The sequence below is a fragment of the Pristis pectinata genome, chromosome 4, assembly GCF_009764475.1.
Source record: "Pristis pectinata isolate sPriPec2 chromosome 4, sPriPec2.1.pri, whole genome shotgun sequence".
In the NCBI taxonomy this organism is placed as follows: Eukaryota; Metazoa; Chordata; class Chondrichthyes; order Rhinopristiformes; family Pristidae; genus Pristis; species Pristis pectinata.
This window is the reverse complement of record NC_067408.1, coordinates 93,551,984-93,578,327: the sequence shown is the minus strand read 5'-3', so window position 1 is coordinate 93,578,327 and position 26,344 is coordinate 93,551,984. Positions and strand designations below refer to the sequence as shown.

The 26,344-nt window shown below is 40.7% G+C and overlaps 1 protein-coding gene across 1 annotated transcript in view; it reads left to right on the top strand.

The window, feature by feature from the left end:
- The window catches only part of polq (polymerase (DNA directed), theta), a 69,494-nt gene that overhangs the window by 21,297 nt on the left and 21,853 nt on the right, over positions 1 to 26,344 (top strand). Inside the window, exons 12-21 of the mRNA XM_052014252.1 lie at positions 1,173 to 1,315; positions 3,336 to 3,529; positions 6,260 to 6,384; positions 6,544 to 6,787; positions 14,947 to 17,429; positions 18,719 to 18,859; positions 19,126 to 19,331; positions 19,439 to 19,679; positions 21,173 to 21,366; positions 25,093 to 25,227. Of these exons, the coding sequence (XP_051870212.1) occupies positions 1,173 to 1,315; positions 3,336 to 3,529; positions 6,260 to 6,384; positions 6,544 to 6,787; positions 14,947 to 17,429; positions 18,719 to 18,859; positions 19,126 to 19,331; positions 19,439 to 19,679; positions 21,173 to 21,366; positions 25,093 to 25,227 (4,106 nt within the window). The remainder of the gene's footprint in view (positions 1 to 1,172; positions 1,316 to 3,335; positions 3,530 to 6,259; positions 6,385 to 6,543; positions 6,788 to 14,946; positions 17,430 to 18,718; positions 18,860 to 19,125; positions 19,332 to 19,438; positions 19,680 to 21,172; positions 21,367 to 25,092; positions 25,228 to 26,344) is intronic.

The window sequence follows — 26,344 nt, the reverse complement described above, 5'->3', positions numbered from 1 at the left end:
TGACTTGCACCTGGTTAATTGCATTTTTTTTTCTCCCTTGACTTTTCTAACGAGGGTACAGTTCACCTCCAGTGGCCTCAGCAATCCTGTAGCTCAAACTATCCTTTTTATCATTTACATGATATGTGTGACATGGGCAAGCCCAGCAGTTATTCCCTAGCCCTAACTACCCTTGAGAAAGTGGTGATGAGCTGCTGCCTTCAACTGTTCAAACTTGTGTGGTGAAGGTGTTTCCACACTGCTATTTGGTAGATAATTGCAGGGTTCCGACCCATCAAAGAAATGGGCTGTGACTTAGAAATGGTAGTATTCCCATGCACCTGGTCGTCTTGTCCTTCAAGGCAATCGTGATTGCAAGCTTGATACGTGATATTGAAGAAGTCTTGTCAGATTGCTCTAGTTATATCTGATGAAGGGTGTGCACCAGAGCTGTGGTGTCCTGATAGTGGAGGAAGTGAATATTTAAAATGGTGGACTGGATACCAATCACATGGGTCGTTTGGTCCTGGATGATGCTGAGGTTAAAATATTGGAACTGCACTCATCCAGGCAAGTAAAGAAAATCCTATTACATTCTGTTGTAGCTTGTAGATGGTGGAAAGATTTTGAACTACTTTGCATGGAATAGCTATTTCTGATCTGTTGTTTCCATATGTTAATGTGGCTGATCAAATAAAATTCTGATCTGTGGTGACCTACAATGTTCTTGTTGATGGTAATGCCAATGAATGTCAAGGGGAGGTCGTTCAGGATGGTCACTGACTGTGTGCAAATGTTACATATCACTAATTAGCCTAAGTTTAAACATTGTCCAGGTTTTGCTTTATCTTTTTTATGCAGTAGTCCCCCTTGGTTGAGCATGATTTACTTCCACTCCGGCAGGATGAGTTCCAAAGGAGCTGCTTAAGCTTATCCAAGATCCTCTGCCTTTGCCACATTCACCGCAGACTGTTTCATTTTTTACATATTGAATTAGGAGCAATGGAGATAATGGATTGTTATTTGAGCCATGAATGCAGTACCTGAATAGACCAAGAATATGGGGGAGAAAAGTTGACACTACATTGGACAGCTCATTCAAAGAATCCTAGAGACATCACAGGCTATATGGCTCCCATGTGTACTGTCTTATTGTAATATAATAGTGCTTAATAGGTTTTACTTTTTTTTAGTTCAACTGTATCGTCCCACACAATTGGGAGCAGCCACTCTTGCCTCTTCCCTGTCTCCTCCAGATGCACTAAGAATCTTTGCAGACTTGCAAAAAGCAATGAAAGGATTTGTTTTGGAGAATGACCTTCATATTCTCTATCAGGTACATTATTCATTAATCACTTTTACCATTAATCTTGTTCAATAGACGTCACAATGACCGCTATACCCAATTATAAACCTCATGCTTCTGATATCACCCTGAACCTCTGAAGATCTTAAGCCGTGAGAAGATTTTGCAGGTCAATCCCTTGCCTTATGACGAATGGAGCAACTTATATGTGTGGGAACCTAGCTCGCAACCGCATTTCTGATTTGCGCGCTGTACGGGTTGTGTACTGGTCTATTTTGAACAGCATATTTCCTTTAGCAACAGCATATTCAGATGCTACGTTCTTGACTAAAATTGTATTTGGGAAATGAGCAATATATTTTTGAAATTGCTATTAATATGTTCATGATTATATTACTGTTGGGAGTGCTATGTTATACAATTTTTAAAAGGAACATTGGACAGGATATTACTGGCAACAGTGATGGCACACTCAGTTCACCTCATTGGCAATTGGTCACAAACTTTCTGTGAGACTGTTGGCAGACATTGCTCTAATATAGCAACTTTCTCAGCATCTGCACAAGATTCATGGCATATGTGAGCACAACAAGCATCGACATTTTCTTCAACTAATCAAACTGAGGTATCCTTACTTGGACGGACTGTGGCCTTAACCCCCTCATTCCTGTCTCCCAAATAAGCCACATTTTCCAAACTGGAGCAGATCATGTGTATTAAGTGGGTGAATTCATACTATGACTTGTGTGGAACTCATTCTGAAAATTGTGGATCAGGATTCATGAAAATTAGATACTGTATTCAGTCTTACAGATTTTACACATATCCCAACACCAGTGCTTCTGGCAATGCCTTCATGAACCCAAATATGGATGCATTGTTGGATAAGCTCAATGGGTCAGGCAGCATCCATGGAGGGAAATGGACAGTTGACATTTGAGGTCGAAACCCTTCATTTGGATGCATGATGAAGAGTCTCGACCTGAAATGTCGACTGTCCATTTCCCTCCATAGATGCTGCCTGACCTGCTGAGTTCTTCTAGTGCTTTTTGTGTTGCTCCAGATTCCAGCATCTGCAGTCCCTTGTGTCTCCATATTGTTGGACAGACTCTACATTTGGCCTACAAATCCCACCAAACTAACTGCTGTTACTATTTTGGATTCTGTGCTGAGCAGCTTCTATTTTGGGCTCCTCCTCCTGCAGCTTGAGTGGGACCTACAGTAATAACTCATATTTCCATCTATTACTTCCATGGCTTTTGTCCTGCTTCATTTCAGGTTCAGGAGTACATTAATTTCCCATTGCAGCTTCCTAGGTGGTGTCCTCTAGGATTCCCCTTGCTCTCGTCTTTGCTTTCACCCAGGCCCATATCTCTGTTTTAACATGTGACCAAAGCTTTGTCCAAGGAAGAGGTTTTAAGATTTGTCTTTAAAGAAGAGGGTGAGCAATCAAGACCGTTAAACCACGTAAACCACAATACATTTTCTCCTGCTGGAGGCTGAGTTCCACCAACAGGGTGAGCTACAGACATCCTGCTTCTGATATTTTACATACAGAATCAAAATACTACAGTGCTGTAAATCTGATGTTAAAACAATACTGATGGGAATACTCAGCAACTCGTGCAGCACCTGTGAAGAGAGATAAATGGTATTCATGTTTCAGGTGAATGGCCTTTAACCTTGGACTGCAGAATCCTCTTAGGATTTTTCTATAAACAGAATGTTAATTGTTTATGCTATTCCTTGGAAATGCTGTGGAAACTAGTGTGAATTTCTTGTGTGTATACTATTCTTGGTAACAGTAGTTACTTACTTTGCTGTTAACCTATCTTATGTGTTTATTCATAACTCTGCTTCAGATCTAGGAGTACTTTATGAGCATTACCATGATTTATCTGATGGTGTAGTTCAAGTAGGTCAAGTCTGTGGACGAAATATATGAATGATGTCTGCTGTTATTTATCAATTAAAAGAAAGCATTACATTAATGGAAAGCTCTTAGTGTGGTGAAATGCTGATACAGTTTTATCTTTCCCTACTGACTTAGATCACACCAGTCTATGAAGAATGGGTAACCATTGACTGGTATCAATTCTTCTGCTTGTGGGAGAACTTGTCAGCCTCATTGAAGAGAGTAGCAGAGTTGGTTGGAATTGAAGAAGGATTCTTGGCCCGTTCAATTAAAGGAAAACTTATTCCAAAGACTAGCAGACAGCACAGACAAATGGCCATCCACAAAAGGTATAAATGAAATATTGGCTTTTACTTATCTATTTGTTTCATCACAATTGCTTTTCACCTCCCTGTAAAATATGATTTATTGTTGAAATATGAATTCCGGGAATTTGATCTAGTTTTGGACCGCAGTGGCTCAGGAAGAAAAACCCAATGCCTTCAGGCAACTAGATTTGAGCAATAAACGTCAAAGGTGTCCTGGTCACAGGAATTAAAAAGGGTTAGGGTTTAAAAAGCTCACTGAAAAGACATGATTAATGTGTACTTTGGTAGGACTATTTGATTTTGAAGGAAATTCAAAGAATTTTCCAGTAGAAGCAATTAATGGGATTATAGCTATTCGCTAACCATTTGTCAGATCCAGTTAAGAACAAATGGGGGATTGACACTCACACTTCATGGATGTGTGTGGGTCAATTATACATTAGATAATCTTCCAGAACCATATAATGCTTTTCTAATCTGCATCATACTTCCAAATTTAGTTCTATAATGGTTTCCTTTTGCTTTCTTCTCTAATTTCATTGTCTGATTCAAGAACTTAGAATTATTCTGTAAACCTATAATTACAGGTAGTGTCAATTTTCTTGAGTGGGTAAATAGTCACTCTCATTTCAAATGTGAGGCTGTGACGATGTTTGGCATGCAGTTGCACTACAGTAGCTGGTTCTTTCCTCCTCCACCAACCTAAAGAGAAATGCTAACATATCAGGATAAATTGAGAATTGTGGGGAAACCCATAGCTTTGTGTATATTATACTACTGGCTGCAAATAAATAAATATGTTTGGTGTTTGTTTAAAAATGAAAATGATTGAAAAATATGAAATGTCCTCTTCACACTTTTATGTCAGTAAGCGTTAAAGATCCCCTGGCGCTAGTTTAAGTTCTTCCTTGATCAATGACAACAATAGAAGATTCACTGTTTTCCTCCTTTCTGTTTGTGGCATCTTACTGTGCCCAAAAAGAAACTCGTGTCTGCCAGTAGAGTCAACATTGTTCTATGAAAGGGGTAATTGTGTTTGAAAAATTTGCTAGAATTCTTTGAGGATGTAACAAACAGGGTGTTTGGATCTCCAGCAGACATTGAACAAAGTACCACACAAAAAATTATGTGCAAGATAAGAGTGCCAAAGGTTGGGGGTGATATTTTGACAATAATAGGGGATTGGCTTGCTAACAGAAAACAAGGTTTTGGGATATGTAGGTCATTTATATCTGGACAATCAGTAACTACTGTGATGCCTCAGAGATCAGTGTTGGGGCCTCACTATCTATAAAATGTATTAATAACTTGCATGAAGAAATCAAAGTGCTAAATCTGCAGATGAGGTAAAGGCTGGAGAGCGCAAAGAGACTGCAAAGCTATATAAATAAGTGAGTAGGCAAAAGTTGGAAGCTGGAATATGATGTGGTAAGTGTGGAGGATGAATGAAAATGCAAGTTATTATTTAAATGGTGTGAGATTACAAAATTGGTGGTACTCAGGAATCTGAGGGTCAATAAATATGAAACTAAGAGTTAGCATGTACATACAGCAAGTAATTAGACTAATGGAATGTTGGCCTTTAGTGCAATAGGTATGGAGCTTTGATGAAACTTTACAGGGTGCTTGTGAGATTGCACCTGGAATATGTCACACAGTTTTGGTCACTAGGATGTGATTGCTTTGGAGGCAGTGCAAAGATTTTTCATTAGGTTGATTTCAGGGATGAAAAGGTTGATGTATGAAGGAAGGTTGAACAGATTGGGCCTTTACCCATGGGGGTATAGCAGGATGAGAGGTGATCTTATTGAAACGTAAAAAATTCTGAGGCAGATTGATGGGATATCTAGAATAAGGGGTATAGTTACAGAACAAGGGGTTGCCCAAGTCAGACAGAGATGAGGAGGAATTTCTCCTCGGGCATGAATTTTGGAATTCTGTAGCCCAGAGAGCAGTGGGGACACACTCATTGAATATATTCAAGGCAATAATTGTCATACATTTCAACTACAAAGAAGTAGTTGAGTATGGGGAGAGAGTGGGAAAGTAGTGTTGAGGCCAAGATGGGATCGGCCATGACCTTATCGATTGGTGGAGCAGGCTTGAGGGGTCAATTGGCCTGTGGCAGCACCATTTTCTTTTGTTTTTTTGCTTTTAATAAATAATAGCATTGCATTGGAATTAGTAACTGAGGAGAAAGATGTTGGATTGATGAAAACTGCTTGTGTGAACTGTGAATGAGAGAGGTTAGAGTGCCATTGTGCATTAAAGTGTCTGAAAAAAGTACTGTATATTATTATGATTATTGAAATAATGTAACAACCATATTCTGCAATAGAACACAAATTTATTCACTAAAGCCTACAATTTCTTCAAAATTGGGAGGTGCTAAAATAATGGGATTTTTCTATTATGTATATAATCAAATATTGGGCTGCTTTTTGAACTTAAGGTTTTTTGAGACTGTTGGCTTCAATGGAACCTTTAAGTCACCTCTTGCCAGTTCTGTTGTTTGGCTTGTACGTGCCAGTGAGGAGCAGATTCTGTGCAAAAATGTATATGTTTGAATTGAATTTTGAAATCATAAAACCCAGTTAGAAGCTAAGCGGTGCCAGTAAATGCCGTGCTGTGCTTGGGCCACGATAATGTGGGATTTCAGTAGGTGTCCTTCTAATGTAAAAATTCTAATCTTGAACCATGTGAATTGCTGTAAATCTGCATAACTGATTTTTATTCCTTCAACTATTCCAGGTTTTTTACCAGTCTTGTGTTACTAGACCTAATCAATGAAGTTCCTCTTGGAATAGTTGCTAAAAAATACCACTGTTGTCGAGGGCAACTTCAGTCACTGCAGCAATCTGCAGCATCTTATGCAGGTGAAGTGTAAAACGTGACAAAGAACAACTGCTTTTAAGGACTATATTAATTAATCTTTCCTTGTGAAAGATTAATTTGCTTTGAAGTGGCATTTTTTTTTTCTAAAGCTGTTTTGTGAACATTAAGAGTGTTAACTGATTTCTTTCTATCTTATACAGGTATGGTGACAGTGTTCAGTAACAGGCTTGGATGGCACAATATGGAAATGCTCCTCTCGCAGTTTCAGAGCCGCCTTAGTTTTGGAGTTCAACGGCAACTCTGTGATCTGGTGCGGATTTCCTTGCTGAATGCACAGCGTGCACGAGCACTGTATAATGCTGGATTTGGCACTATTTCTGAGCTCGCACATGGGAACCCTGCTGATGTAGAAACAGCCCTGAGAAATGCAGTCCCATTTAAAAGGTACAGATTTAACAGTATGTTACCTTAAGGCTTGAAGATGTATAACTATCTATAAACCTCTCGCATATGGAATTTGTTTTATGTAGATTTGAGAATTATGCACGATGCAGCAACATTTACATTTTTTGATGTATTGCCAATGTTTCAAAACATTATAGTGACTGTTCATATTTCTCTACTTCACATTTCTATTCAAAAAAAATTTGTTCAATTTATTAATGAAAAAATTATCACATTCCCATCCTTAATAGATTTGACATTACCACCTCTAAATCAATAATCACTTGATAGAATGTATTTAGTTTAGTCAAAGGCAACACACTCAAAGTTTAAAGAAATTAATTCTTGCAGCATACAACTTATGAATTAGGAGCAGGAATAGACCACTGGGCCTCTTGAGCCTCCTGTTCAATAAGATTAAAACTGATCTGACTGTAATCTCAACACCCTAATCCAGTAGTGTGGCAATTTTTCACCCCCCCTATCAAAAATCCATCATCCACTGCTTTAATAATATTCTAAGACTCTGCTTCCATAAGCCTTTTGTAGAAGAGAGTTCCAAAGAATTATGACCCTCTGAAAGATTTCACCTCATTCCTGTTTTAAATCAGTGACGGCCATTGCCCTCCCTCCTGCCCCCAATTTTAAGGTGACCCCTTCCCTCCCCCAAGTTATAGATTCTCCCACAAGACGAAACATTCTCTGCATATCTACCCTGACAAGATCCCTCAGGCTCTTGTATGTTTCAATCAAGTCACCCTTCAGTCCTCTAAACTCCAGCTTGGCCTGTGCAATCTTTCTTTCTAAAACAATCTGTCCATTGAGCTATTGTTTAATAAACAATCTCTGAACTGTTTCCAACATATTTACATCCTTCCTTAAATAAAGAGACCAATACTGTACACAATACTCCAGATGTTGTCTCACCAACACCCTATATCATCAATTTCTCAGGCATTCCTTGAGATTGAGGATGACTTGCTTCCACTTTAGCCACCCCAGAACCCACAAAGCCAATGTGGACCTTTCACAGACAGGGCAGGCAAGTGGATGATTTGCAAGGTGGTTTGCTCTTTCTGTTGCTTATGCTGCAGTCTGTGTGCTCCCAATGTGTGGCATCATGGTTGTTAGTACCAATCCCTCAGCAATAGTGAATACTCCTTCTGCATTTTGAGCTGTTGTGAGCCAGAAGTTTCCAAGAGTCAGTAGGGATGTTACATTTCATCAGGGAAGCTTAACAGAGCTTGGAATAGAGTATCTTTCTCGTGAGACTGGTGTTGGGTGTTTGAATGAGTAACTAGGGCCTCGGTGCTGGGGGTGTTGGCCTGGAAGAGGATGCTAATATTGCTATCTTTTCAGTGAATTTGGGGGATTTTGCAGAGGTGGTATTGATGGTATTTTGCAGGGCCTTGATGCCTGCTGTATATAGGGATCTTTGAAGCATATAGGAAGGCAGGGATTACTGCTGCCCAACAGACTATGAGTTTTGTGGCAGGTCTGAGGTCTTGATCTTCAAATACTCTTTTCCTCAAATGACCAAAGGCTATGCTGGTGTATTGAAGGAGAAGGTGAATTATATCATTGGTATTGGTTTATTCTTGTCAGTGAAAAGCTTGTCTTACAAACCGATCGAACAGTTCAATTCATTACACAGTGCAGATACATTGAGTCAGTACAGAGTGCATTGATGTAGTACAGGTAAAAACAATAACAGTACAGAGTAAAGTGTCACAGCTACAGAGAAAGTGCAGTGCAGTAAGGTGCAAGGTCAGAACAAGATAGATCATGAGGTCATAGTCCATCTCATTGTATAAAGGAACCATTCAATAGTCTTATCACAGTGGGGTAGAAGCTGTCCTTAAGTCTGGTGGTATGTGCCCTCAGGCTCCTGTATCTTCTACCTGACGGAAGAGGAGAGAAGCGAAAATGTCCTGTGTGGGTGGGGTCTTTGATTATGCTGGCTGCTACACCAAGACAACGAGAGGTAAAGACAGAGTGCAAGGAGGGGAGGCTGGTGTCTGTGATGCGCTGGGCTGTGTCCACAACTCTCTGCAGTTTCTTGCAGTCCTGGACAGACCAGTTGCCGTACCAAGCCGTGATACATCCAGATAGGATGCTTTCTATGGTGCATCGGTAAAATCATTGTCTGCCTCCTGAGATATGGGAAGTGGTCCACATTTTTCAGTGTTTCACTGTGAACCTATATTGTCAGAGGGCAGTGTGGTGCATTGGAGGCAGGTTAGTAGACAACCTTGGTTTTGCAGATGTTGAGTGCAAGGCCCATACTCTGTACATTTCAATGAACAATGTCTTGGAGCTCAGCTCATTCGAATACTGTAGCTTATCTATTGAGGTTTGATTGACCTTGGTTCTGGTGTGTAGTCACCACAAGTTGAACAGTTTCCCTATTGATCTGAAGGTAAGCTCCACTCCCATGGGAAGTTTGTTGAAGGTGAGTTGCAACATTGTAGTGAAAAAATAAAATGAGAGAAGTTTTGGGGTTATAACACAGTCCTTTCCAATTTGATGGAGTCAAAGCCTGTTGTGAGGTAGAAGGCTGCCATGTGTAGTGGCTGGTTCTGTTCTCTGCATTTTTCTTGGAGCTGGCCGTTGTGTCTCTGGATGGACAGAATTTACACTAGCCACTGGGAGGAGATGGTTGAGGAGGATTCAGGTGCTGACTTTCCTGCAGCCCATAGCAAGGACACCCATCTGCAATTTCCACAATTGGACCTGTGTTGTTTCTTGAAGGTGGCCATCATTACGGCATCTCTGAGTTCCCTGGTATAGCCTCCTCTTCCCAAGGATAGATGATGAGATTATGAACTTGTTGCTGAAGCTTCTCACTGTCAAGTTTTAGGATTTGAACAGGGAACTCTGCTCCCTAGGCCACCTTATCTTGAAGTTGGCATTTTTGATGACTTATTGGTCAGAAGTGAAAGCAAAGCTAGAAAAAGCTGCTATGTGATAAAATCTGGGGCATTTATATCAAGGACAGAATCTTGGTTGAGGAGACTTCAAAGTGGTCCTTCCAGTGTGTGTTGACTGCCTCTCAGTCCAAGATGATTTCAGCCCTGCACTTGGCTTTCAGTGAAGTAAGGCTTTGGGTGTTTGGACCTTGTGGCTTCTTCAGCACTGTAAAAGCATCTATGTGTTTGTGGGTTGCTGAGTCTCCTGCAATCACTCCATTCACTATCTGCACGTTAGGTTTGGGTTTTCTGCTGGACCTCTGCCTTCAGGTGCATGTAGAGCAGTTTCTTTTTCCCTGAATAAAGGTGAAGCTTCCAATTTAGGAACACCTTAGGTTTGCTATTTCTTGCCTTCTCAATCATCTGGTCATTCACACTAAATCAGCTCTGGTTGTTCTTGATAGAGAAGCTAAGAGTCTCTACGTGGGTGCTAATTATAGCAGATCTTGGGGTAGTCCAAGACCCACTCTCTGGATCCTCTAGTATGGGAGTTGTCTGTGAGGCACTGTCTGAGAAGAGCTGCTTTTTGGAGTCCTTGGGAGCTTAGACATCAACCTTGCAGCAAAGCTTCAGCTGATGCTGATATTTTGATGGGAATAATAGACGGGATCAGTTAGTGATCAGTCAAGCACTCATTTGGTCTTGTCACAGCACGGGTGATTGTGAACATCTTTGCAGTCCCTCGCTCAGAAAATGCTTGGACCGGGGTGTTGCAGTGACATCTTGTGCTTGTCTCTCTGATAAAATGATGTTTTGTTTTGACAAGGCTATGCTCAATCATTTTGTCATGCTAAGGACTCCATTGGAGTTGGTCTTCTCCTTCCTTGCCTATTATGTCTTGCTAGACTGTTGTATCCCTTCCCACCATGGTATTGAAGGCATCTGGGAAAATTGGGTTGTCTTTCTTTGGGATGTGGACCAGCATATTTTTCAAGATCAGAGTAGTAATCCACCTGGAATTTTTCTGAAGCTTCCAGGTTGTGTCATCTGCATTGATGACTGTAGCATGTTGGCTCTGTGATGGAGTGACCACAGAGCCATATGGCATTTGCCAATTCTGCAGGGACAGTCTCTAACACACTAGGCAAGCTCATTATTGATGGCAAAACTCACTCTTGAAGGGAGCATTTCTTTTGGTTTGCCTGCCTCCAATCTTCCCCCTCGCCACGAAGAAGGTGTACCACCACCTTGTTCTTTAAATTGGCCGCCTTCTGCCCGATGTGTCGTGCTTTGTGGTTGATGAGTAAGTGTCTGAGTTCCTGAGCTATGATAGCAGAATGGCATTCAGATCTACTGCTGTTAGAATTGTCCTGGCATTTCAGGTTTTTAACTTTATGTTCTGGATTGGAAGTTGCCTGTGCCTAGCTGCTTTTAATGTGAAATAGCCACTCCCACCAGCTGCCATGCAGACTTCACAAAGCAATGTCTTGATCCAGCGGCAAAGAGGGTAGGAATGGGGAAGGGTGCAAGGAGGACTAAGATGACTGGAGACTGGTCTCTCTGCTGCATGAGTATTAATGCTTACACATAAATGTGTGCACTCTCACAGTGTCACAAGCATGTACACGCTTGCAGGCTCACCCAGACACACACGTGTGGACACAAGAGCCTTTGCCCATTGCTTTCCTCCTAGATTGTCACCCTGTCACTAGTTCCTGAGCCTGGTTGCATACTGGATACTGGGCTCTGTTCCTGGTCCTTGGCTCCAGCTACACATGTGCTATCCTTCCTGCTGCTGGTACCACCCCCCCCCCCCACCCCCTCCAGTTGCAGAGGAAGGACACACTCTTGACAGAACATTAGTTTGAGTGCACTGAGCCTGTACTTGGACTTGGCAATACTCCACATGTCCTGTATAACTGGAGTATAGCCTTCCTACTTCGATTTCCCCCAGCAACAAACAATGTCATTCTGTCAGCTTTCCTAATGACTCCTTGGACCTGCATACTCGTCTTCTGTAAATCATGCAACAGAAAACTTGTGCTATTGACTCTAACTACTTTAAGAAAATTGTTTTTATTGGTTCACACTTCAAAACTTTCATGCTTTATAAATGATGAATTTCCATGTATTTGCACATATTATTAATGGGAATCAGTGGAATTCTGAGTTTGTTAAAATTGAATAAGACTTTACATTTTGTACATTTCAAGGTATGCTCGTTTTTGTGTTGTATTTTTGAAAATGTTAGTTGTTTGAATTTTATGAAATGCAGTCCTTACTTCACCACACTTTCTGCCATATATTTCAATGTACCTCAGCAGTGTGATGTTTTATTCAAGAATGAGTCTGATCACTGAACATTTGACATGCAGTTTGAATGCTAGAAACCATGTGGCTCACCTGGTCCACTTCCACTCACACTACTTCCTATAGTGATTTAAGACTCAGATGCATCATCTTGCTCCCCTACTTCTGAAGTCACTGCTGACACTCCACCAGTAGCCACACTGAAATTAATAGTCATAGAGCACTACAGCACAGAAACAGGCCCTTCAGCCCATCTAATTCATGCTGACCTGATCTTCTGCCTAGTCCCATCTACCTGCACCCAGACCATATCCCTCCAGACCATATCCCTCCAAACCCTTCCCATCCATGTACCTAACCAAACCTGTCTTAAATGTTGCAATTGAACCCACATCTACCACTTCCGCTGGCAGCTCGTTCCACACTCACACCACCCCCTGAGTGAAGAAGTTACCCCCTCAGATTCCCCTTTCACCCTAAGTCTACAGTATGTCCTCTAGGACTCACTCAGCCTTAGGGGAAAAAGTCTATATGCGTTCACCCTATCTATACCCCTCATAATTTTGTATACCTCTAAGATCTCTCCTTATTCTCCTGCACTCCAGGGAATAAAGTCCTAACCTATTCAACCATATAACTCAGGTCCTCAAGTCCCAGCAACATCCTTGTAAATTTTCTCTGCACTCTTTTAAGCTTATTGATATCATTCCTGTAGGCTGGTGACCAGAACTGCACACAATACTCCAAATTCGGCCTTACCAACATCTTGTACAACTTTAACATAACTTCCCAACTCCTGTACTTATTACCCTGATTTATGAAGGCCAAAGTGCCAAAAGCTGTCTTTATGATCCTATTTAGCTGTGACGACACTTTCAAGGAACTATGGATCTGTATTCCCAGGTCCTTTTTATTCTACTGCACACCTCAGAGCCCTACCATTCACTGTATAAGTCTTACCTTGGTTTGTCCTCCCAAGGTGCAACAGCTTGCACTTGTCTGCATTGAACTCCATCTGCCATTTTTCAGTCCATTTTCTTAGCTGGTCAAGATCACGCTGCAAGCTTTGATAGCCTTCCTCGCTGTCCACCCCTAATCTTGGTGTCATCTGCAAATTTCCTGATCCAGTTTATCACATTATCATCTAAATCATTAATATAGATGATAAACAACAACGTACCCAGCACCGATCCCTGTGGCACACCACTAGTCACAGGCCTCCAGTCAGAGAGACGACCATCTACCACCACTCTCTGGCTTCTCCCGCTAAGCCGATGTTGAATCCAATTGGCTACCTCATCCTGAATATCAAGCAACTTAACCTTCTGGAGCAGCCTCCCATGTGGGCTGTTGTAAGGCCTTTGACACGTCCACGGCCTTTCCCTCATCGACCTTCTTGGTAACCTCCTCGAAGCACTCTATAAGATTGGTTAGACGTGACCTACCACGCACAAAGCCATGCTGACTATCCCTAATCAGGCTCTGTCTATCCAAATACTTGTATATCCTGTCCTTTAGAATACCTTCCAATAATTTACCCACGACTGACATCAGGCTCACTGGCCTTTAATTTCCCGGGTTATTCTTTGATCCTTCCTTGAACAACTGAACAACAATAGCTATCCTCCAGTCCTCCGGCACCTCACCGTGGCCAAGAACGTTTTAAATATCTCTGCCAGGGCCCCTGCAATTTCTGCACTAGCCTCCCACAGGTCTGAGGGGACACCTTGTCTGGTACCTCAATTCACCTCAAGATAGCTAGCACCTCCTCTTCCGTAATCCAGATATGGTCCATGACCTCCCTACTCTTTTGTCTCGGTTCTATAGTCTCTGTGCCTGTCTCCAGAGTAAGTACGGATGCAAAAAATTAATTTAAGATCCTTCCCCCCCCCCCCCCCCCCCCCCCCCAAATCTCTTTTGGCTCCATGCATAGGTGACCATGCTGATCTTCAAGAGGACCAATTTTGTCCCTTGCTACTCTTTTGCTCTTAATATAGTTATAGAAACCCTTGAGATTCTCTTTCACTCTGTCTGCCAGACAACCTCTTGTCGTCTTTATGCCCTCCTGATTTCTCTTTTAAGTGTTCTCTTGCATTTCTTATACTCCTTAAGCACCTCATTTGATCCTAATGGCCTATACCTAATATGCACCTCCTTTTTCTTTACCAGAACCTCAATATCCCTTGATAACCAAGGTTCCCTAACATGTTAGCCTTGCCTTTTATTCTAACAGGAACGTACAGTTTCTGTAGTCTCAATATTTCACTTTTGAAAGCCTCCCACTTACCAAGCATCTCTTTTCCAGAAAACAGCCTATCCCAATCCACGCCTGCCAGATCCCTTCTGATACCATCAAAATTGGCCTTACTCCAATTTAGAATCTCAACCTGAGGACCAGTCCTATCCTTCTCCATGATTATCATGAAACTAATGGAATTATGATCACTAGATCCAAAGTGTTCCCCTACACACACTCTCTTGTTCCCCAAGAGGAGATCCAGTATTGCGCTCTCTCTAGTTGGGACCTCTACATATTGATTGAGGAAAACTTTCCTGAACACATTTGACAAACTCCATCCCATCCAATCCCTTTTCAAGTCCCAGTCAATATGTGGAAAGTTAAAATCACCTACTATCAAAACCTTATTTTTCTTGCAACCGTTTGTTTTCTCTCTACAAATTTGTTCCTTTTAAATCCCACTGACTGAAGTGATTGAAATAATAACCCTTGTGTTTTAATTCCAAACATGTATTAATTTTCTCCCCAGCCTAAGCACAAGCCTGGCAGAATGCACTTCATGAATCCGTTTTCCCTATTTCAAAAATAAAACTTGCAATAATCCTCCTCCCATGCTACCAACAAAATAAATGGCCTTTGCTTAAAAGCAAACTATAAACTTAAGCAAAAGTTATTCAATAAATCATTTCTTCTTTCATCAGCTCTAGGAGAGCAGTTGATGAGACGGAGTATGAAGCTCAAGAGCGCAGGAAGACGCGTTGTATATGGGTGACTGGAAGAAAAGGGCTAACTGAGAGAGAAGCTGCAGTGTTGATTGTACAAGAGGCCAGGAATCATCTTCAACAAGATTTAGCTTCAATGGGCATTGAATGGAACCACGACCAGCTGTTGACTGCAACACAGAAGGAGCCTGCTGAGAGCAATCAGGAACATGATGCTTTGGGATGTACTGCTGATAAGACTGAAGTGACTTGTGTGAGGAATGCAGAAAGCCTGATTCCCAACAGGGAAACTACCAACAAGCAGCTGTCAGATAGCCTTCCCAAAGAAAATATTTGTACTGTAGTTGATGGGAATTGTAAGCCAACCAGTATGGATCAATCAAATGTCAGACAACAATTTCAGAGTAATATTAAAGTTGAAAGAGATATTGTTGGAAGGAATTGTGTTCTGGACAAAAACAGTGATGTGAATCATGAAGAAAAGACTGTTGCAGAAAATACAGTTCAAACTTTGCACCAAATGCAGTTTGAGAATGACTCTAATAATCCAAAGAATGAAGAGTGCATTATTAGTGAAAATAAACCATATAGTTCAAACGTTACTGGTTGCAAGTCATCTGAGCTGAGTTCTATGACAAGAGAATTTGATGAGAGTTTTCAGTTGGATTCGCAAATTGAGAAGATTATAGACTATGCTGCTGTGGTGTTGGCTCCTTGTAAATACCAACAGGAAGCTGAATGCAGAGTAGAAGTCCAAAATGTGACAGAAAATGGTGAGCACTTTTTTAATATTGAAACAAAAACAGACCAGTCTGCTGGTGACACTTCAACTGAAAATGAGATGGTGAAAAACAAGACTGCTGTGAGACAGAAAACTCTGCATTTAACACATTCTAGCTCCACTGTTGGAAAGGAAATGTCTTCTAACTTGGTGAAGTCCATATCATCTCCCAACAGTGTTCCAGCTGCATCCTCTCAAATAGTTCATCCTTTACTGAAAGCCAATGATTTATCTTTAATTGATACTCAACTAGAAAACTTCATACTAGATTACAAGACACCAGCCTCTTCTGAAGAAACTGTCCCAGTTGTTCAAATACTGAATGGTGCAGTGAATAATACACATTCCAGTAGTGTAAAACTCAATTTTCAAGAACACCGAGGCCATTCTATTACTGACAATGAGAAGACACTGAACATGAGTGATAGTCTATTTGATAGTTTCACCGAACTGTCCTTGTGTGATGACATGAATGCACTGGAATTTCCACCTGGTCAACAGCTTGTACTTAAATCAGATATGCATACTGAGAGCTCGACTTCCTTTAGTCTGTTTGCAGAAGATGAAATTCACAATCAAAATGATGTACAAACTACTGAAGAAAGTTTGCACTGGAATGATTTGTCCTTTAATCCCTCCAATTTTAGAGATTTCAGCCAAAATGACAATTCTCTCATTCAGAGCTCAAAGGAGTTGCATGTCCTAAATCTAAATGGGAGTGCATCTGATATTACTGACTGTGTAAGACTGCAAGATGAAAAAATGGTGAATGATCAGACAAAGAACAAGCCAAAGCAAAGACCATTAACTAAAGAGTTATCTGAATCTTTGGAGGAAAATAAGGTGGTGGATAGCAATACCTGGATGTGGTCAGGCACATCACTTGAGCTAAATTCAGGGATGAAGGATTTACTAAATCATCTGCCAGCTTCCCCAGGTCTAAAATGTTCAGGTTTAAATGCCCAAACCAACAGAGAAGAAACAAACCTGGAGAATGACCACTGTTTGAGGAAATTTACAGAAATTGATGGCTTTCAGAACCATACAAAAGAAAGCTCCAATGCTCCACATCAACAGCATGGTCTGGTGTTAAATCAAACAGAGAAAGCTTTTAATCAGGTGTCATTAAATCAAAACAAAAAGCTGGATACATTTAACCAGTCACCCGTTTCGGAATTGGAAGAGCAGTGTGAATCCAGGTCAGACATTCGGAATGAAGTTCCTCCAACACCCCCCAATGATCCTGTAACTCCCAAAATCAAAATGGCATTTTCTGCTGTGACAAATGAAAAATCAGAAGAAAAGTGCAAAAAGCAATTGTTGACCAAAATGACCCCTGTTTGCTTATCTCAAAATCCTGTTTTTGGAAAAGCAGGAGCAGGAATTTCTCCATCTCATCATGTTGACTGTAGTTATGTGATAAATTGCAATGCTGATGCTGAAGGTTCTTTCATTGATGAAGAGTTTTTGCTTCAACTTTCTCAAGACAATTTAGCATCACCACCTGGGCCCTCCAGTGCAGAGACATTCACCATTATTGATGTGGCAAGTAGCCGGGTTCTTTTCCAGACATTCATAAAAGAGTGGAAAAGTAAACGAAGATTTGCACTAGCTGCTGCTTGTGAGAAAAAGGAGTGTGTTTTGTCACCCAGCTCAGAGATAGGTGGAAGATTTAAACAAGGTGGGTAAAGTTACAAAGAAAGTTGTGGCATGTGCCGTTACACTCTAACTAGAGGGTAGCTCAGTTGTACACTGTGATATGCACACCCTTGTACAGTTTATTTCGTAGTAAATGTTAAATGAATTTTCTGCCATGTCTCTGTCTACATAAAATTCCTGATCTCTATTGGGATGGCTTTTGTTTAAAAACTAGTAATTCCTCTGGATGGAAAGAAAGTTGGAATGTAACTTAAAACCCTGTTCTGGAATCCAAGTGAATACCTTTTATTCAATCATGCCCCAACCTGAAAAGAGCACCCACTAATAAGATATGGTGGTGAAGCAGCAGCTAAGTTACCAGATAAGTAATCTAGAGAGCTGCACAAGCAGTCTGGAGTCAGACCTCAATTCCCAACACAGCAGCTGTGTAAATTAAATTAAATTAAATTAATAGTATGGAATTAAAAAAAATACTAGTCATCAGTAACAATGACCACAAAACTACAGGATGTCATCAAAAGCTATCAAGTTCACCAAAGGCTTGAGGGGAGGAAATTTGCTGTCTTTGCTGTGTATGGTCTACATGTGACTCCAGGTTGACTTGCATGGTTGACTCTTACGTGTCCTCGAAGTCACACAACATGCTGACATAAAAATATTTTGCTGTTCACTCATTGTTGCTGGGTCCAAATCCTGATACCTCCCAACAGCACTGTGGAAGTAAGTTCTTCTGAAGAAGTACAGCTCAACACAATCTTCTCGAGGGCAGCTGGGGATGGGCAATAAATACAGGCCTTGCTAGCAATGGGCAATTTCAAAAAATAAATTTAAAAAGTGACATTTTCTCATTTTTCACATCCTGTGACAACCATTTGATTGCCCAAAGAATGCCGACAGTGGTAAATTAAAATGAGTTTTGTGGGGACTAGAATCAGTTAACCCAACTCGCTCAAATGCAGATCTTTATTGCCAGATGACTTTCCCCCCTCCGCGTAACTGAGCTAAGGCTTTGTTGGGCTCGTATCTAACTACTGACACTTAATTTACTCCTATGTAATTTTAAAAAAAAGTTAAAAGGTGTGAGGGTTTTAAATCCTGAGTTTTTTTGGGTATTAACAAATATGAAGCAGATCCAGCTCTTGGTTGCAAACGTCAGCTATCCTTAACCTCTCAAATAATAATACAAACTCAGACTGGTTGTTTACTCTTTGGGTTAAAGCATTAATTTTGATATTTTACTTTTGAGCATTGAGTATGTCCTTGTGGATGAAAGGTTGTTTGTTTATTTGACTCCTTTTAATCCCTTTCTAGCCCAGGCCACAAAGATCCAAACCAAAACTGATGGCTTTGAAGTGAGCAGTCACAAGGACCTTGTAGTAATTGGATTGTGTGTATCTTGGGGAGGGAAAGATGCTTATTACATCTCCTTGCAGGATGGTCAGCAAAACACTGGTAAGAAAAGCTTAATTCAGTCAAAATCAGATCAGAGTAGCCATCCTTCCAAATCAATTTGTTTGGACTTTCATCTCCCTCAACAAACAATGTTAATTGAGTCAGATAGAGGACTTGATTGTTACTTAAGTTGTGTTCATGTGCACAAATTTATTTGGTTGTATCTTTGTTAAAGATGGTATATAAATATATTTAATAATATGCACCATCCTATGGAAAATATCTGTAGTTATTGCCCACCTTTAATTCATTTTATATTTTTCAAGGAGATTTAAGCAACAGTTTGGCCCCTCCGCCTCTAGATCCTGATCTTTCTGTGAAAGACCGGCTTCTCCATGTGCGTTCATGCTTAGAGCAGGGTGTAACTACTGAGGCACAACGTTCAGTTATTGTGTATGACTTTAAACAACACTACAAAATTCTCCTTGAGGCCTGCAATATCTCCATGGAAGGCAATTATGAAGATCCAAAGGTAATAATTATATTTTGCTGAAATCCTGATTCAGTCATTACTCAATTTATTGGTTGCCATTTTGGAAACAAAACTTATAGTAAATGTTTGTTTTTTTCTTCTTCTAGGTTGCATGTTGGCTGCTGGATCCTGGTTCCAAAGAGAGAACCCTTCACAACATAGTGACCAATTTTCTCCCTCATCAACTTGCACTGTTAGAAGGGGTGAAAACAAGTCGTGGCATTCAGAGTCTTGGGCTGGATGTACAAGCAGATGTCTCAGGCCGTCATAGAGCCTCCATTGAGTCTGTGTTGGTCTTTAATGTAATGAATCAACTTAATATTCTACTTGAGAAAGAAAATCTGCAAGGTATGGTGCACAGAGTGTAACTTGGGTGAGAGCTTGTCCTAAATAAGTTTTGCTGCTTATATAAACTGGTAGATGGATGATTTGAGTTGTGCAGCTTGGTTTCTCATGAGCCTCCTTAAGGATGTATGAGCTGTTTAAGCTGGATTTGAACAATCAGAAAGGCACAGGATAAAAATCAATCTAAACGTTGCCTGCATCTTCTCTGCACACTATATGTGCAACAGTCATAGAGTCATACAGCATGGAAACAGGCCCTTCAGCCCAATTGGTCCATTCCGACCTAGATTCCCATCTTAGCTAGTCTCATTTGCTTGCATTTGGCCCATATCCCTCTAAACCATTCCTATGCATGTACCTATCCTAATACCTTTTTTAAATGTTGTTAATGTACCTGCCTCGACCACTTCCTCTGGCAGCTCGTTCCATTTGCTGACCACTCTCTGGGTGAAATGGTTGCCTGTCAGGATCTCCCCTCTCACCTCAAACCTATGCCCTCTAGTTCTTGATTCCCCAACCCACTGTATATTCATGCTATCTATGCCCCTCATAATTTTATACACCTCTATAAGATCACCCCTTGTTCTCCTATGCTCCAGTGGGAAAAAAAAGTCCCAACCTGCTCAATCTCTCTCCATAACTCAGTCCCCCGAGTCCCAGCAACGTCCTCGTAAATCTCCTCTGCACTCTTTCCAGCTTAATGGCATCTTTCCTATAGCAGGATGACCAAAACTGAACACAATACTCCAAATGCAGCCTCACCAACATCTTGTATGACTGCAACATAACATCCCAGCCTCTATACTCAGTGCCCTAATTGTTGAAGGCCAGCGTGCCAGAAGCTGCCTTCACCACCCTGTCTACCTGCGATGCTGGACTTGCATGTCTCTTGCACTTACTAAGAATGAAATTCCATAAGGAATACAAAAAAAAACTGCTGTGTTGTGTGAGGGATCTGAAATTCAGGTTGTGGAAATGAGATTTTTCTTCACTGGAAAAGTAAATTCTTTCTGGGCTTATGATGGAGGTGGGGTATAAATACTTTTTTGGTGTACAGGTTACAAATGGAGGAGCATGTACTTGCAAGAAAGGAAGTGGTAGAAAATAGGCCTGCTTAAAAAAGAACATGAAAAATTTTCTTAGCGGCGAGTACTGGGAAGGATCTGTGGGCATGAGCATATATTTGTTGGTGCTGGATATCTTCTGTTCCTGGAATGCAAAACTAATCAAAAATTTTACTTGAATACATCATGAATTACATGTAATTGTTATACGAGTCATTCTTCTGAACTATGACTTTTGTTGTTTTTTAAAATTAAAATTTAACATCATCTACCCAACACCTGCTCCTCATCATCCTCGCATCAGAGTGCAGGAAATTCCAACAATTAACCTTTGTGGAGGAGGGTAGGGAAGGGTGTGCGGCAAGGTGATGAAGGACCTCCCTCTCTGGTGTTAGGCTTTACTGGCATGTTATTTTCTCTACTCTGTTACAGACGTGTTTTGCAATGTTGAAATGAAGACCCAGTATTGTCTGGCATTGCTGGAGATGAATGGAATAGGATTCAGTACTGCTGAATGTGAGAGCCAAAAATATATAATGCAGGCTAAACTTGCAGACATAGAAGCACAAGCTTATCAGCTAGTGGGTCACAGTTTCTCTCTGACCAGCCCAGATGACATTGCCAAGGTAAGATTGTAGCATGCATCTATAGACTTTTTTATTTGAATAGGTTTGATTATTTAACCATTTCACTTAAAATGTTATCATTTCAGTTTAACTTTTTTTCCTATTGGCTGTAGTGCAATTATTCAAATGGAATGATTTTTAGGATTAGGTTTACATCCCAATGTTTTAGACCGAAACTAGGCTTTTATATCTCTGTTGGAGCTGAGCATTGATGGAAAGATTAGAATTTGCTGCCCTACCTTTGAGAAACTCCTGCAATCCTTGTGTTGAATGTGCTACCAGGTAGGAAGTTCTGGGATTTTTAATCACTGACAATCAAGGGTTGGATATATACTTCTAGTTCAGGAACATGCAGGATTGTGGTGTAATGGAACAGGAGTAAGCCGTTTGGAGCTTTAAGCATTTTCTTCCATTCAGTGAAATTGTGGCTGATCTCTGACTAATGCCATATGCCTGTCTTTGTTTCATTTTCCTCTGTCTTTGGTTAACAATCTGTCAGCTCCAACTTTAAATTTTAATCACTGACCTGGATCAGTTGTTATTTGCAGAAGAGAGTTGCAATCATTTACCACCTGCTTGGCAGGCAAAAATGTTACACCTGAAAGTCTTGTAGTCTTTTTAGATAATTCAACCAGCAGAAATAATTTCTGCCTATCTTTTTAGTTTCTTTTAATATCTTGAAAACTTTGGTTAAATCTCCCTTTTGATTTTTGAATTCCAGGGAAGTTCCAGTTGGTATATCCACTAGAAGAATAATAAAACAATTATGTCTACAGTTCTTTGGTTTCCTTGTATCACCTTTCATGCACTGGAACAACTGTACTTCACTCATTAGAGACCTGCAACATTTTCTGATTGAAAGAAATTTTCTTCATAACTGTTATTTTATTGAGTCCTTGACCCTGATTCAATATTAGTTTCCTTTATGTCTGGCAGTTTTGTCTCTTAACTTTGCATCAGTATTTAGAAATATCACTTTTATCAGAGGGATTCTTATTATTCTTTCTTTCCTAATACAAAATACACTCACTTTCCTAATGCAAAAATAAATATATTTGATGTTAGTTTGGAAAATCCTTTCAGATTTCTTTTACACTTCATGCTGCGTTTATTATTTCTTTGGATTTCTTCCAGTTCCCAGGTTCTGCGTAGATTTGACCTTTTTTATGCCTTTTCTTTCAATTTAGTGTTGCTCCTTGTACCTTTTAATCACCAGCGACTCATTAGTAAGTGGATGCCTTGCCCTAGGGTGTTTAAACTGGTTCTCTATCACATTGTTCTGTTTTGAACATCTCCCATTGAACTTGTGTTATTTTATCTTTCAACAGATTTACCATTTTTCATTTGGATAGTTTCTTTCTCATTGCATAGCAAGTATCGTTGCCTGAATCTAGCTTTTTGTGGAGTTCTGTACTTCTCTGCTTTGAACTTATCAATTTCTGATTATGTTTTGGCTAAATGATCATGCACGGTTAGGCTGTTAATTAAATCTGACCATTACTGATGTTGCTGTCTTTGGATTTGGAATCTCCTGTTGAAGAAGCCTTGGCAAGTTGCTGCACTGTATTTTGTAAATACAGTGGAAAGTCTTTTGGGAATCAAGAGGTGAGTTGCTCGTCACTGGATACCCGGCCTCAGACGTGCTCTGATGCTGCCAGGTGGTGGTTTGACAACTTTTAATACTGTCAAATATCAAGAAGTTGTGGTTAGAGTTTATTATTGGAGATGGTCATTGCCTGGCACGATACTTGTCAACCAGTAGCTCAAGCTGAACACTTTCTAGTTTTAATGCATGAAAGACTGCTGCGTTATCTTTGTTGCTGCAGATGAAGTGGAACGTTGCAGTCAACCAGAAACTTCATTCTGATGGAATGAAAATCAGTGAGGGAATTGCAGATGGTTGTTCTTAAAACATTACCTTGAGAAGCTCCTGTCATTGATACCGATAGCCTTCAAGAACATATTGTGTCTGTTACCAGGCTGGGCTCTAGTCAGTGCAAGATCTCTACCTTAATCTCACTAACTAAGTTTTCGTTATGCTCTTCAATGCCATACTTACTCTAACATTGTTAGACAATCACTCTCACCTCACCCCACCCCTGGAATTTCGCCCTTTTGACCATATTTGGACCAAAACTGGTGAAGTCTAGACCTGAAGGAACCCAAACAGCATGCAGCCTATAGGTAAGGGCTATTTGACAGCACTGTTGATGTCTTCATTACATTGATTATAAGGAGAGAGATGGAGTGGTGATTATACAAGTTGTATACTCTGTTGTTTCTTGAAAACTCTTTGGGTAATTTTTCCAATTTTGACACTAGTGAGTTCTTTGCAGTATTAACTGATTGGGGTGTGATTTTTGTTTAGGTCAATGTCAGGTGATCCATCTGGTTTTATTATTATTATTACATGAAGGGCATTTATGAAATGGATGGGTTCTTGTAACAATCTGGTGATTTCTAGGCCACCGCTGCTGATATTACCATCTTATTTCACACATTTAATTAACCGTATTTTTTTCCTTGTGTACAGAGCATCATTCAGACCTCTGGAGTACTCTGCTGCTTGAATTAAAATCCAGGGTTGTGATGCTGCAACACTCATGCTCATATTTTTAAGATGGGCATATTGTTTCATTCTATCTATTCCTCAGTTCTGTTGTTTATAATTTGCAAATTTGAATATAGGCTTTATGCTGTTATAGCAGAATGAAAACAATTAATGTATTGATCATATTAGCAATACGCAAGCATGAATCGCAGCTTTAATTTCTGTATTTACAACATACCTGATAATGTGAATTGTTACTGCGTGAACAGGAAGATAGCAGCAAAAGGGTATAGATCAGATGGAAAGTTGGTGGATGGATTTTAAACCTGACAAGTGTGAGGTGATGCACTTTGGGAAGTCAAATAGGGGTAGCAATGTACAGTCAAAAGTTATGTTGATGAACAGAGAGGCCTTGGTGTCCAACTCCATAATTTCCTGCAAGTGGTAAAAAGGGTAGGTAAGGTGGCGAAGAAGGCATAATGCATGCTTGCCTTAATGGTTGGGACATTGAATATAAGAGTTGGGATGTTATGTTGCAACTTTACAAAATGCTAGTTAGGTCACACTTGGAGTATCGTGTGCAATTTGGGTTGCCACACTATAGGAAGGATGTGGTTATGCTGGAGAGAGCGCAGAGGAGATTCACTGGGATGTAGCCTGGATTGGAGGACTATGGGGAGAGTGTGGATAGGCTGAGCTTATTTTCCCTGAAGTAAAGGAGGCTGAGGTGTGACCTGATAGAAGTCTATGAGATTGTGAGAGGCATAGATAGAGTAGATAGTCAGAATCTTATTCCCAGGGTAGGCATTATCAGAAACGAGGGCATACGTTTAAGATGAGAGGAAGAAGTTTTAAAAGGGATTTGAGGAGAAAGTTTTTTTATTTAAACATAGCGAGTGGTTGATATCTGGAACTTGCTGCCAGACATGATGGAATCAGATACAATCACTATGCTTAAGAGGCATTTAAACAGGCTCTTAAATAGGCAGAGAAGGATATGGTCCTAATGTGGGCAAATGGGGTTAGTATAGTTGGCCCAAATGGTCAGCATGGACATAGTGGGCCAAAGGGCCCTTTTCTGTGCTGTGTGTTTTTGACTTGCAAGCAAGCACAGTAGCCCAGTTCTAAAGCCTCATAAAATTCTGACTGCTTCACTGATTTACTTAATATTCCAGGTTCTGTTTTTGGAGCTCAAACTTCCTCCTAATGGAGATACCAACATTAAAGGGAAGAGGACTCTTGGCTCCACAAGGAGGACAGCACCAGTGGGAGGATGTGTCAGGCTGGCCAAACAATTCAGCACAAGCAAGGTAATTACTTAGTGATTATTCAAATCTTAGTAATTTTTGATCACTAGAAAGAATAACTAGGAAATGATTGGGAAATGGGAGTTTGAATATTTGGAAGATAATGTGTGTAAGCAGTAGAAACTGTTCTGAATACCTTATAAGGAAACATTTAACAGAGGTAAAGCATAAAAGTGGGCAAAGGAATAGCAGACGGAATTTAACTCAGACAAGTGCAAAGTGGTGCATTTTGGGAAGTTACACCAAGGCAGGACGCACACAGTGAATGGCAGGGCCGTGGGGAGTGTTGCTGAACAGAAGACCTCTGGGTACAAGTACATATTTCCCTGAAATTGGTGACACAGGGAACTATGTACTTGTGGTGAAGAAGGCACATGACATTCTTGCCTTCATCGGACGGCACTGAATACAGGAGTTGAGATGTCATGTTACAGCTGTACAAGGTATTGGTGAGACTGCATCTGGAATATTGTGTGCAGTTCTGGTTGCCATACTACAGGAAGGATGTGGTTAAGCTAGCGAGCGTACAGAAACTATTCACAAGGATATTGCCAGCACTGGAGGGCTTGAGTTATAAGGAGAGACGGGGTAAGCTGGGACTCTTTCCCCTGGAGTGGAGGCTGAGGGGTGACCTTATAGATGTTTATAAAATCATGAGGGGCACAGAACATAAGAAATAGGAGCAGGAGTAGGCCATCTGGCCTGTCAAACCTGCTCTGCCGTTCAATAAGTTCATGGCTGATCTGGCTGTGGACTCAGCTACACCTGCCTTTTCCCATAACTTTCAATGCCCCTACTACGCAAACATCTATCTAACTGTGTCTTAAGTATATTTAATGAGGTAGCCTCCACTGCTACCCTGGGCAGAGAATTCCATAGGTTCACTACTCTCTGTGAAGAGCAGTTCCTCTTCATCTCCATCCTAAATCTATTCCCCTGACTCTAGAGGCTATGTCCCCTAGTTCTAGTAGTTAGATGGATGGTCACAGTTTTTTTCCTAGGGGAGTCTAAACCTAGAGGGTATAGGTTTAAGGTGAGAGGGGAAAGATTTAAAGGGGACCTGAGAGGCATATTTTCCACATGGAGGTTGGTGGGTATATGGAACGAGCTGCCAGAGGAG